The 13311-nt window shown below is 39.7% G+C and overlaps 1 protein-coding gene across 1 annotated transcript; it reads left to right on the top strand.

Annotated features, from left to right (window-relative positions):
* Positions 1-1671: 1671 nt before the first annotated feature.
* On the top strand, positions 1672-11230 carry NCF4 (neutrophil cytosolic factor 4). Its single transcript, XM_075727253.1, has 10 exons — positions 1672-1703; positions 3478-3562; positions 4809-4962; positions 5257-5327; positions 6137-6264; positions 7272-7329; positions 9080-9178; positions 9918-10048; positions 10142-10207; positions 11002-11230. Exons 1-10 carry the CDS (start codon positions 1672-1674, stop codon positions 11228-11230), a joined length of 1053 nt encoding a protein of 350 aa, XP_075583368.1.
* Positions 11231-13311: the final 2081 nt, after the last annotated feature.

The following is a 13311-nucleotide window of genomic DNA, read 5'->3' as shown; positions in this document are numbered from 1 at the left end:
CTTTCTCTTTCACTTCTATTAAAGTTTGTGTGGTTCTTGTGCTTTCCACAATCTTTTTGCATGTGTTGGGAGAGGCCCTCTGAATTTTCATGAGTTCGTATATATAGTGATCTTGTGCTTAAGAGTTCTGGTCAAGGTGATCTGTTCCTATCTCTTCTGAATGTCGTGAGAAAGCAAAAGCATTGCAGTTAGAAAACTTGATTATTATCTCTCTCACTTAAGGCAAAGGGAAGAGAATAGTGAGCCTGACTTCAGGTTACAGGAGGACTGTGGATTCAGCAGGCCTAATCAAGAAGATGGAATACACAGCAGAGTGTGAAGGTCTGGGGAAATACTTATATCCAACACCACCACTTAAAACTACTCTGCCGTGTGGGCAGCACAGAGTAGCAAGTCACTCAGAAAATACAGTTCAGAATTTTGTAGCTTCCCCTGGTCCCTTCTGATAAAGAGACACTATATCCCCTCTCAATTTCTATAGCGGTGCCATCAGTTATCCACAGGAAAGAGGTGGGTGAAGAATTTACTTCATTAAAATGCAGTGAAATGCAGTCTCTCAAGGCTGATGATTACAGTTGTAAACAGAGTATTATTTTGAAGGATGCTGGTTGACTTTTGCTCCATTCAGATGAGAATCTTGTGCTTGACAGCAGGAGGAGAAGGAACCAAATATGTATGGAACATGAAAATGGACGAGAGTCAAAGGCTGAAATGGGGCTGCAAAAATACTGCACATGACAGCTTTTGACTAAGGCAGATAAGCTATGCTGCAACTTATCCGCAGTGTTAGGAAATGACGGTTTCCTCATCACTTTTTCCTTTTATTTTCTTCTTGAAAGGTTGTCAAGTAATGTTATACAAATGCTATATCACTACCCTTTGTGTACAAGGCAGGCCAGGCAGGATTCTCTCTGGGTGAGCCATTACCCTGTCTTTGTAGGTGGCAAATGTGGATTGTTTTGAGCACATGAAGCTGAAAAGATCTTTGCTCTTTCAAGGACTCATGTCTTACTTGCATTGATCCATCCTTCAAAGCTCATTTCCTAATCTCCTGCACCTGATACCCTGGTACCCATATGTTTGACAAGGTTGAACTTCCTGATCATACTGTCTGGTTCCACTTGAAAATTTATTCTTTAGCTCCACCTCCTGGCTCTTGGTCCATGGAAAGGAGGTTTCTCGGGAATCACAAAGCCCCAAGAAGGGATCAGAAGTATTCATCCTAGTTTACAAATGTTAGTGTAGAGGTGTATATGAGGACATTTTAGTTGGGGACAAACAGAATTTGTTGAGCATACTCATACTGGCTTTCCACAGAGGCAGATGTTTCAGTGAAGAGGACGACAATGGAATATGTGGCTCATAGTTTCTGCTTTTTGTTGGGCTTTTGGTTTCTCAACTGTGGCAGTTTTGATACATGACAGACATCACAAAACAGTCTTTCTTTATGACTGTTTTTTCTCTAGTACTTCCTCAATCTGATGGGGGTGGGGAGGTACAGAAGAAATCATCTGACACTGAAACATTAAAAAAAGATCTCTGAGGCCTTGCAAAGGAGTCTTTATTCACTCAGGGAGAATTGCTTTGACTGTGTTCATCCTATTCAACCACGAATTGCCCAAGAAGTGGAGGAATAGAGCTTAGTCATCAGGATTTAAGAAGCTGAAAACCATGTCTCTTCCCCGGCAGCTGCGAGAAAAGAGGTAATGTGTCTCTCCCGCCTCCCCACAAGCCTCCATGTTACTGTTATGATCTGTTCATTTAATTTGGATGCAAGCTTCTTTGATGATTCTAAAAGGCTTCTTGTATCATAGCTTCCAAAGTATTAGGCTGCTTGATGTGGAGCAGAGCATTTCTTGAGTTGGGGTAGTTTTTCTTTCTTCTTTTCCTGGGGAATATTCACCACCTAGGACAATAGTGGGTCATTGTCCTCTTTATAGCTGCAAACAGTTTCCCTTTTACTGGGGTTTGCGATATGAGTGTTTGTGACATGACTAATTAGGTCTCTTGATCTCCATAACCACATCCCTCTTCACAGTAAGTGGTAGTACTTATGGTGTTGTGGGAGGTGCTGATTCATGTCATTCTCCTCGTACAGCAAGCTATTGCAAGTCTTTGCATCATTACTTCAGCCTGCCAGATGGGCTATGCATTGTGGAAGCCCCTGCTTGGGATATTCTCCTAGCAGAATAAACTCAGCCAACTGCCATGGTTTTTGTATTATCAGAATACTTAACATTACATCAGCTTGGCATTTCTTAGATGATCCCTTTTCAAGTTTTTCTACTTCATTTGTTATCCTTTTTTCCTCATTCTTGGTCCTTTTTACCTAAGTGTTAATATAAATACCACTCTAACAACATTGCATTATAAGATTGAAGCAGAGGTGAATTTGTCTTCTGTTTGTCAAAGATGTTGCACCAAGGAAAAGGTCCCAGAGGAAAAAACACCTGCCAATCCACACTGTTTTATTGTGTGGACAATGCAGACAAGAACCATGAGAGTGTGGTCATATGGCTGCTTTTTAGGTGTTCCTGCAGGGATTCTTCCTTCTCTCCTGCTTCAAATCCAATACTTTCTAGGATCTGCAAAGCTTATTCTAACCTTGCCCACTATCACGTGTTCCTTTACACATTTCTGATGTTTTCAAACAAATATCTTAGTGCTTGCTTCAGGTTATCTGCTGTGACTGGGAGGTCTCCCTGTAAATAATTGCTAGGCTACTTGTTCTTTTTTCAAAGCCTCTTTAAGAGTCTGCTTTACTGTGATGTTTGCAAGAAAACTTGGCAACATTTTGACAGCTGGTGCAGGCACCACTAGTTATGATACAGAACAATACTATGTCTTTGTTTCTTTTTTTTTTTCCTTCTGTTCATGCTCGTCCTTTTGTTGTTTCTTATCTTATATGTATAAGGTACATTGTATGCATCTTACACATAGCACGTAAGGTTTTGAGGAATTAGCTTTGTGCTGTCAGATTCTACAGCACCTAGCAGTACAAGCTCTTTTCTCAGAACTGTTTCTTATTCCCCGCAGTGATGGAGTAATAATAACAGCATAAATCATGGTATATAATGATCTCCTTAGAAAAAGAGATACTGCTGCAGAGTTATTATCGTAAGTCTAGTAGATGCTGTAGGAAGGATTAAGACTGCATCCACAGTTGATCACATTTCTCAGGAAAAGCTTACCAGCTCAAGTGTTTCTTTTGTAGCCCTGCTACTCTAGCAAGCCTAGGAATGATAGGGATGTTTTTCAGGCTTGATGAATCTTCACAATAGTCACTGACTTGTGCTGAACTTATAGAAACTTGACATCTCAAGATCAGACCTCCAGAAGAAGAGAATGACACCACGAGTTTCTAACTTCTTGGTTTTGACCCTAGATAATGTCATGTTGCTTATCTTTGTTCTGTATGGCATAGAGACCTCCAAAGGCCAGTATGAGTAACCTAAATCTTTTGCTCTTGCTTCACAGTGATTTTGACCAGCTTCCAGATGATGTACCTGTCTCAGCTAACATTGCAGATATTGAAGAGAAGAAAGGCTTTACTAATTATTATGTAAGAAGGCAGATTTATCCTGTCTCTTTATGCCCTCATCTGTAACTGCTTTGGTTGTGGGAAGCACAATGCAGTTAATCTGGTGTAGCTGGTTTTTGGCATGAATAGTTCTGTGTGGAGAAGTTTGTAGTGCTTCTGTTTTTCTGGAATAGAGGTTAGTCTATCACAGATTCAGTCTAAAAATGTCTTGTCTGGGTGAAGTGTGACAGAGGCATCCTCTGGCATTGCTTGTTTCCTAAATTCTTACTTATTTTCTGATTTATTTCCTGTTAGAGTGTTGTACCTTTGGTGAAGATAGTGGGAAAGAAATTCAAAGAGGGTGAAAGGGCAGGGTCTTGTCTTCATTATTCTATGGTCCTGGCAAGTTAGGGTGCTTCCATTTCCACAGAAGGTAACATATTAATAAGTCATGAAAGAGCACACAAGGAAGGGGTAGTGGGGAAAAGCACTATGAGATTTTCTGAAGAGGGGTTTTGGATAAGACCAGCTCAGTCTGACTTCTGCAGGGTATGCTGTTTTTTCTGGAGACACTGCTCATAAAACCTTCCTACTGTAGTATGCAGGTTTTACTCTGGAATATAGTGATGTTTGGTTGCTCTGTCTTTATGTTTTGTGAAGGATCTGGCTGCAATGTGACTCAGAGGTCAGTGCATGGAAACTGTTAGCTCCTTTAGAGCAAAGTAATTTTGGCAAGAGATAAGAAATAAGGTAGTGGTTGGAGGAGGGCATTAGAAGTAGGGTGACTAAGTTTTGTTTCTCTGGCCTTACCTTTGGTCAGACCATAATTTCTGAAATTGTGTAGTTTAAAGTCAAAAAGAAGTATGCATGCCTTCAACTCTGAAAATCAATTCATTTAGATGTCTGTCTGTAGATTTAGATATCCAAAGCATCCTACTGTAAAATATTTGTATTTACCTCCCTAATATGTTTTGTTCATCACTGAGGGAAGGTGTGTAAGTATAGAATAGCATCTAGTCATTTCAGGTTTCCTTTTAAGATTATGTAATAGAAAGCAGCCACAGGGACATAATCCATGGGAAAGCTGGACCCACACTGTCTTGTGCTAACTTGTTATTTTCTAGTACTTGATTCTGCAGATGCTTAACTGAAGGCTTGCTTTCCACTCTGCCCCTAAGACAATATTCCCACTACCAGAGCACTTTATGTTCCTATTGTACGCCTCGCTTTCATTTGGTAAGTATTTACAAGTATGAACATCAGCCTGAATCCCCGTTCTGTGTTTCAGATGTTTGTCATTGAAGTAAAGGTTAAAGGTGGTGGCAGATACCTGATTTTCCGACGCTATCGTCAGTTCTATGCCCTGCACGCCAAACTAGAGGAGAGATACGGGGCAGAGAGCAAAAATAGCCCTTTTACCTGCACACTCCCCATATTGCCAGGTAAACTGTCAGTACCAAATCTCTGCATGACGAGCGGCTTTCTCAGCCCCAGACTGTCCTAAAGTGGAGTACATTGTTGGGAAGTAGTTGTGACAAGGAACTAGTTCTCACCTGTGGATGCTGGAGAAGTCAAGTTCCATTGGCAGTACCTCCACTTGTGGTAAAGTTCATTTAGAAACCTGAAATCCTGAAAATATGTATTTTCTTGGAGATCCTACTTTCTCCTGATTGCTTAATTTCTCTGACAGCCCCATTTTTTTTCTTCAGTAACTGCACAGGTTTTCTATTTTCCAGGAAAAGTTTATGTTGGGGCCAAAAAAGAAATTGCTGAGAACAGGATTCCTATCCTAAATGTCTACATGAAGGTAAAACTTAATTTTAAGGTAGAGATTGCACTGAGCACTGCAGATACTTACCCCTTGAAATCAACTAAGAGAGACAGCACTGTTGTAGTCCTATCTGCTTCTCTCTGTATTGTTTTTCCTGAAGACACAGTGTCCACACTGTGGGACAATCTGCAGTCCTGTTCCTGAGGTTGTTCAGACTGTAGTATCTGCTGGAGCATGCAGTTCACAAAGGCTCACTCCCTGCCTCTGTATGTAGGTAGATACCCTTACACACTCTGCCCCCCTGCCCCCGCCAAGATGTATGAGGAAATGGTGAATCTCCAGGTGTTGCATGAATATGGAGTTGGTATGTGCACCTAAGGGACTCGGAGAGTGGGGTGTGTTTCTGGGTGTACCTGCTCTACAGTGAAGACACAGCCAGTAACATCAAGGAGAGAAATTCTTTGTGTGCAGGTTAACTGCAGACCTGACTGTAAATCAGTAAAAGTCTGAAGCACTGGCCAAGACTTCCAGGACTTAGGATTGCCTTCTTTCCACAGTCATTCATGTTCTGAAGGGAAACACAAAGAGCAATTTACTCCTTCTGCAGTAAATCAGGCCCCAAAAGAGTGAAACAATACATTGGCCAACTCCAGCAGTAAACAGGAGAAACTGTCAGCTGTTCAGTCATGTCCTGCTGAGTGAGAAGGGAGAGGAGGGAGATTTTGGCAGTAACAAATATCCTTCATGATCCTGTAGGTTAGAGAGGCATATTTATTACATGTGAATAAATAGAGAATTGGTCCCTCCCACTGTTACACTCTGCTTCCTACTTGCTCTTGGCTCAGAACCTACTCTGCCTACCTGTTTGGGTGTTGATGGATGAAGAGGTACGGCTGTTCTTCTACCACTCAGACTTTGATAGTGAACAGGTGCCTCACAGACTGAGAAGGCTTCGCCCACGGACACGCCGAGTGTAAGTGATTGACATGTTTTTTCAGCATTGCTTGATGTAAGAGATGCTGTCCAGTTTTGGGGGGAGAGAGAGAGATGAGGATCACCACTGTGTTTCCCCAAATGAATCCATGAAGTCCTAATATGAGGATCTTTGTGGTAGAGTGAGCACAGGCTATTTCTTGTATTCAGTAATCTCAAAGTTTTAAAGTGGATGTGGCACTTGCATTAAAGGAAAATTCCAAAATGAGAGTATAGCTTGCTTTTAAAAACAGCGTTGCTCAGCTCTATCCATTGCTAATTTTTTAATGGTAATACCTATTATAATGTGCAGAATATACAGGCCAAGGTTAAGGACATCGGCTTACACCACTGAAGTCAATGTGAGTTTTGACGCCGAATTCAGTGAGATCTGGTTCAGACACTAAATGAAACTGAATACTTAATTTGTTCCTGTCCTTTGTCTAAACAGGGGCCTGTCTGACATAGCAGCATTGACACCCCTTTGCAGAACTGCTAAGTAGATGTCATACTTCATTACCTTTCAGGCAAATTAATTCTCCTTTCACCATAGCAAAGATGGACCCGCTTCCTTTTCACTTACCTGAAACAGCGCAAAACCTGCATGTGTGTATGCATTCCTGGATGTGTTTATGATGGCAGAGTTTGAACTGAATGCCATAAATGCTAGAAACAGGGATGCCCAGAAGACAGAGTAGGGGGGCTGAGCAGTGCTGTGGAAGAGAGGTCTAGGATACTGACTGTATTGAAAATTCCATCTGTTCTCAGCAGCAGACATCGTCAGATTGCTGCTGCTCTGCCCTGAAACTAAGAGAACTAGGGCAATGTTGTTGCATCCCTATTTATCTACTTCAGTGCTGCACACAGATTCTCATGCAGTTTCTCCATTGATCTATGGCTTGCCTGCCTCTTAAATAATGAATATGCAGACACTGTACTACTGATCATTTAGTATTTTTGATGACTGGAGAGACACATTTACCTCCCTGTTGTCTCCTTTCTTTGCAGTAAAAGCATTTCACCTCAAGTGCCTATTTTTGACCGTGTGGCAGCTCCACGGGCTGAGGTGAGTACTCTGCACAATCTGTCACAGGATAGGAGATTAAACTCAGTTTTACTTCGGTATCTCATCAATCAAGCTGCCTTTTCCAATTAGAGCTTGGGGAAAGAAGGGAAAGTGAAATCAACACAGGAAAGCAATTGATTTTAACAACAGGGAATGAAACAAAGGATGGCAAGAAGTGTTCCATTCCTCCTTACTTGAGTAATAAGAAGGCCTGTTTTGAAGTCAGAATGACAGGAATCATAGAATCGTTTAGGTTGGGAAAGACTTTAAGATCATCCAGTCCAACCATTAACCTACACTACCAAGTCCACTCTAAACCAATCAAGGGTAGACTAGACTAAACCATGTCCCGAAGTGCCACATCTACCCGTTTTTTGAACACTTAAGGAGGTTCAAAATTGAGAGACGTGTACAGCTTACTGCCAAATGGTCCACATTTACATAGTGCTACCCACAAATTAAATTTAAAACAAGCACAAGCTTCAGTCTCATTGACTTCAGCATATGTTTAAAAGCTTTGCAGGTGAGGCATCTTAGTATTTTCTGTAACATAAGTGTTCTACGGAAAAGTGCCTATGCTGTACTTCGCTGTGTATTGTCTTGGCATTAAGCCCATGGAACTGCTTTGTAACCAGTACTTGTCTGAGCATGGTCTTGCTTCCTGGAACATGTGACTTTACCATGTAATATTAAAAAAAAAACCAACCATGCAAGTGCTTTGAGGTTTGTTGGTTTTGTTTTTTACACTGAGTATGGCAGATCTTGGATCAGTCACAACTCTTGGGTTTTATCTATTAATTTATTAATATTGAAATACCTACCAAAACTTTTCAATAGATGAAAAAAGGCTTTTGAAAGAGCTATTAAGTAGACATATAAAATACTAGCACAACAGCAGCCATTGTCTTTTTTTTATTAGGAGAACTCTTGGCATTAACAAGACCAAAATAACCATCTTAACACAGAATTAAGAACACCTTTTCATTTTTGCTCCTCTAAGAGCATTTAAAAGGCTACCATGTTCTCTAAGGACAATGGGGCAGATGTGCATTTTTGATAACTTGGCCACTTTAATTATTGAAGAACAGCTTGTTAGGGTGGTAGCATGTGTTTGCCTCCTTTTTTTTTTTTTTTTTGTTCCTCTGAAGGGGGGATCTCAGTTCCATTTTAACTACATGTCAATTTCCCAAACTTCCCCAAATCTCTCAGTTCAGTATAGAGGCCTGAAAGCTAGACGTAAAAAAACCAGTTAGTTACCCTTAAATTAGGACACAACACTTCTGCAATTTTTTAAGGCTCTTTGTGATATTTTGCAGCAAATCTGAAAACTGTAAAACTGCAACCACAAATAATTTATATTTTTTCAGTTCTCTGGATTTAAAGTTTTCAAGTTGTCAAGTATCTTCAGCTCTGTTGACTTACTCGCTCTTAAATGTTTTCAACTTCTTTATATTTATTTCTCTGGTGGTCAGGGTCCTGTCACTTTAAGAATCCTAGCACGTAGCCCTCTTAATACCATGTTTATCCTAGTGTTTTCACTACTTCTTCAAAGCATTTTTGTGTGTGCTGAGTAGGAGAAGAAATTGTGAGAACTGCAGACTACAGTCATATATATGACCTTACCCCAGAAATACATCTGTGATGACACAGTGCATACTATAATTTTGCTTTATGCTCTCCCCCCAAGAACAGAAGGACTCACTTTTGTAATTCTGTGAATTAACAATTTCAGTGTTATTACTTTCCATAGGCACTGTTTGATTTTTCTGGAACCAATAAACTGGAGCTCAGCTTCAAGAAGGGAGACTTGATCTATCTACTCAGCAGAGTAAACAAAGACTGGTTGGAGGTAAGACTGCAATAGCAGTACTGAATTATTAGCATACCTTGAAATATATGAGTAGAAAGGGCTCTCCTAGTCCTTGGGACCTGTCTTCTCCTTTCAAGGAGAAACTGTGTCATCATCAGGTCTTACTGTCAAGAATAAATCCTTGACTCCAAATTTGAAATTGTTTCCTTCCTTGATGATTTTTAGTTTACAAATTTTCTGCCCTCTAGACTTCAGTTTTCATTTGCATTTGCTTCTGCTGGGATGTTTTTAAATTCTTTGGAAGTGATTAGAACACAAAAAGGCCACAGAAAGGAGATGGAAACTCCATTTCAGTGATTAATTTGTTTCTTGCCTCAGGGTGAGTTGCTATATATTTCGTGCTTCATACCACAATACGTCAGCCTGATTAGAAAGAACTTCGGCAATGCAGCAGTGTTCTGAAAAAGGATAAGGAGAACATACTGTGTGTTTGCTGATAATGATATCTGTGCTTGCACAAACACCACAGCCTTCCTTGGTAACCATCTGACTTTCCTTTTTACACACTGTTTCACTCCCCTGCCTTGTATTTGACTACGCAATTGTATAATCTTTTTGTAGGGATGCCATCAGGTCACTTAAATAGCCTTTTTTTTTCTTGATTATAGTAGAAAAATACTTACTGTTGTTTCCATGGAAAATAAGTGAATTCCAGAATTTATTGTATGTGGCCAAAGTGGCATGTTTTTCTTCATTCTAACAATTCCTGTCATTCCAGGGAACAGCTAATGATGTCACTGGGATTTTCCCATGTGCTTTTGTGAAGATCATAAAAGATTTACCACAGCAGGAAGACACAGTTAATAAAGTTCGCTGTTATTACTATGATAAGACTGTGAGCACTATCAGGTAATAAGAAAATAGTCTTCCGGTTTACTGCTGAAGAAATGCCAACAATTCTCTTTTCATCATATTTAATGATTAGATTTGTTCTTGTTACAGGGATATCTCAGTGGAAGAGGATCTGAACAGCATTCCATCATTCAAAGATCTCATGGAATTGATGAGGTACAATGCAAGCAGTTAGTTGTATGTTTAATATCATTTAAATATTTGTCAAGTTCCTTCCAGTACTAGACTTTCCACATCCTTCTTGGTCATCACCATGTTTTGGGTGTGAAATACTTCTCATGTGTCCTGAAGAAGTTGTATTTTGACTTGGCCCAACACCATCTGTGCAGACACTAGTCTGCCTTGGGATTGTCACTAAATATGGAATGCCACACACTTCTAACTCAATTATGCTGGGTAGAAGTTTCCATTTCTTGTTCTAAGATCAGAGCCATACCCCCATGCAAGGATCTTTTGTCTAATATACTTCTTCAGGATGCAGGCCACCACCTTCTAACACCTGTTAAATTAGCGTTAAACTAGATTAATCTAATGTTGAACATCAACAAATTATGAGATCAAATATTAGTATAGAACACCTGTGCTAATATTCTTACACTCCTTAACCTGCCCTCCCTTCAGAAAAAGCAACCATAAGTAGGCAAAAGTGGGTAGTAACTACAGTCAGCTCTTATGTATGGGAATTTTTTCAAATGCACAGATGAATTGTGCCATGGATGTGGTGTTAGTGGAAATGGTTCTTGATTCTGGCAGATTTCTTAGCTTAAACACAGGACAGCATGAATGTGGCTGTATGATTTCTCATACTAGCTGTATCAAGCATGCCAAGGCACCCAAGGCGTTGTGTGGCTTTTAGCAGAATGAATTAGATTGCCAGTAGAATGTTCATCACACAGCACCTCTCAGTCATTCCTTGATTTCTGGGGATCAATCCATTTCTTTTCTACCAGGCGGGAGTTTGACCAAGATGACATTGTTTTGAATTACCGGGACCTTGATGGTGATCTGATCCGGTTGCTCTCCGATCAGGATGTTGAGCTTATGGTGTCTCAGAGCAGGAGAAGGCCCTCTGAGAAGCATTTCTTTCCTTGGAAGTTGCACATCACTCACAAAGATGACTTGGATGTCTACAACACTAGTCCAGGAATAGGTGCTACTCAAACAGTAAGAGCAACATAAGTGCTATGTAGACATGTTCCAGTAGGTAGCTATACAGTCCTTCCATAATTCCTCTCTGCAGGCAGTTCTCTTTAACTAGCCTTTGAAGAGAGCTTGAAAAGAGTAATTTTTAGTAATATATTACCTTTCAGTGTGAAATCTCTAGTTAGTTAGCTTCTTCAGCTTTTTAGCACTCCTCTGTAATAGAGACATCTACACAGACACCAGAGAAAGTGAGGAATAGAGAAATAAAATCACTGGCCTAGCACACCTGTGGTGTTCCTCATAGACCTTTTTGTAATTGCACAGGCTACTTATTTCCACATTCTGGGAGGATTTGTGTGATGCCTATTCAAATAGCAATTTCTTCTCTGTCTATCTCCTGCTTTTTGACACCTCATTGCAAAGTAGAACTAACAACAAATTACTGTATCAGATTCCTCAAGAAATAAAGTTACATATGAGTTTATTTTATCAGTTTCTATTCAAAAGGGTTTTGGGGGGGGGCACGAAATAATTCTGCTCTTTTTTTTTTTTTTTCCTTGAAAGTGAAATAATTTTGAAGAAGAGTTTGAATGTTACCTATTCAGGTTTCCTTAAGGAGGAGTTCATTATTGAAAAAAAATATATTTTGCAATAATTTTTTTAATGGTCATGCAATTAAAATGTTTTCTTCTTGAACAAATTTACTGCTGCTTGTAAGAATTACAAGTTATATATGTTTTACATAAATTGTTTGATACCTACAATACTGTATTTTAAAACCACCATGCAGTCATAGTGTTAAAAAGATACCACCGAGTATAAATATAATCAGTAAAAAATAAGAAGTTAAAAGAGTTTTCAAACACGGTGCTTTGGATTCAACTGTTAGTCTCTGAGGCATTAAGCTCCAGTTCCTCACTTTGAAAAATCTTTGTCCTTGACTTGCTGCTAAAATTTGTACAGACAAAAGGGAAGATTAACAAGTATCTGAAGGTACTAAGAACCAGTTAACTAATGATGCATGAATAACTAAACTGCCCCTCCCCAAACTGGCAAAGTAAGTTTTCTCTTTTCCTTAGATGTTACCTGTAATGCTCTCAGGTAACAAGATCTCCAACAGCAACAAAAGTATTTAAGGTTACTTATCCTTTAAACTTGCTTTTTGTTCTTCCTGATGTATACACATAAACTTATTTATATTCATAAGCTTTACTATTCTGTTATCCGTAGCCCTGCATTTATGCATGTAAGTGTATTGGAAACAAAGGAAAGAGTTTATATTTAAAGATAAGCATATCGTTTGCTATATTGGGATCCATAAATAATTTCTTACTTGATACTTAACAATTAAGTGCATAGTTCTAGCAGTATACCAACCCTGTACAGACTTGTGTAAGAAAATGCACTCTCCAAAGAGCTGTAAGATGTGCTACCAGCCATATCTGCTTTCCAGGTAGAAAGGTTCCACCTGAAGAATCCATGCATATTAGATTTCAGAGGTAGATAACATATATTCAGAAGAGCCACAGGTTATGTCTTCCTTTTTCTAATGATGGAAGGTTTTAGTTGACATTATTTTACTAAAATGTTACAAAATGTAACTTCCCATTTCAGAGGCATTGTAGCAATGTGGTTTAGGAAGGAGATGAAGCAATATGCAATGATAATGTTAGTAATCTTACACCTTGTGATACATAAAAGAACGCATTGTAAGTTTGAAATCTAGTTGCCATGCGTGGCCTGCAAAGCTTCTGGTGTGCAGGATTACCTGTTACCTGTTCCTGGAGTTCAACAGAGCAAGTAACATCTGAAGATTTTCACTGACAGCTAGATTCTGTGGTGTGACCAGCAACTCAGCAAGTCTGTCTGAAGATGGAGGAGCTGTTTGAGTGAGGAAGGAAAGGGAGGGAAAATATCTGCTGGGAAAGAAGCAACTTCTTTTCTAAAGGTGGGGGAAGAACATGCATAAACTTACTGGCCTGTGAAAATCAGAGCAGGAGAATTCCTTTCTACCTTTATACTGTAACGCAAAGTAAATCCTGCCCATCCAGCAAAGTCACATATTCCCCTCCTTGTCTGCAGGTTTTGTGTGCACACTGCCTGATAGTCCCAATGAC

Source organism: Pelecanus crispus, chromosome 1, assembly GCF_030463565.1.
Source record: "Pelecanus crispus isolate bPelCri1 chromosome 1, bPelCri1.pri, whole genome shotgun sequence".
Lineage (NCBI taxonomy): Eukaryota > Metazoa > Chordata > Aves > Pelecaniformes > Pelecanidae > Pelecanus > Pelecanus crispus.
Note: the sequence above shows the minus strand (reverse complement) of the source record. Positions and strands in the feature narration are given on the sequence as shown.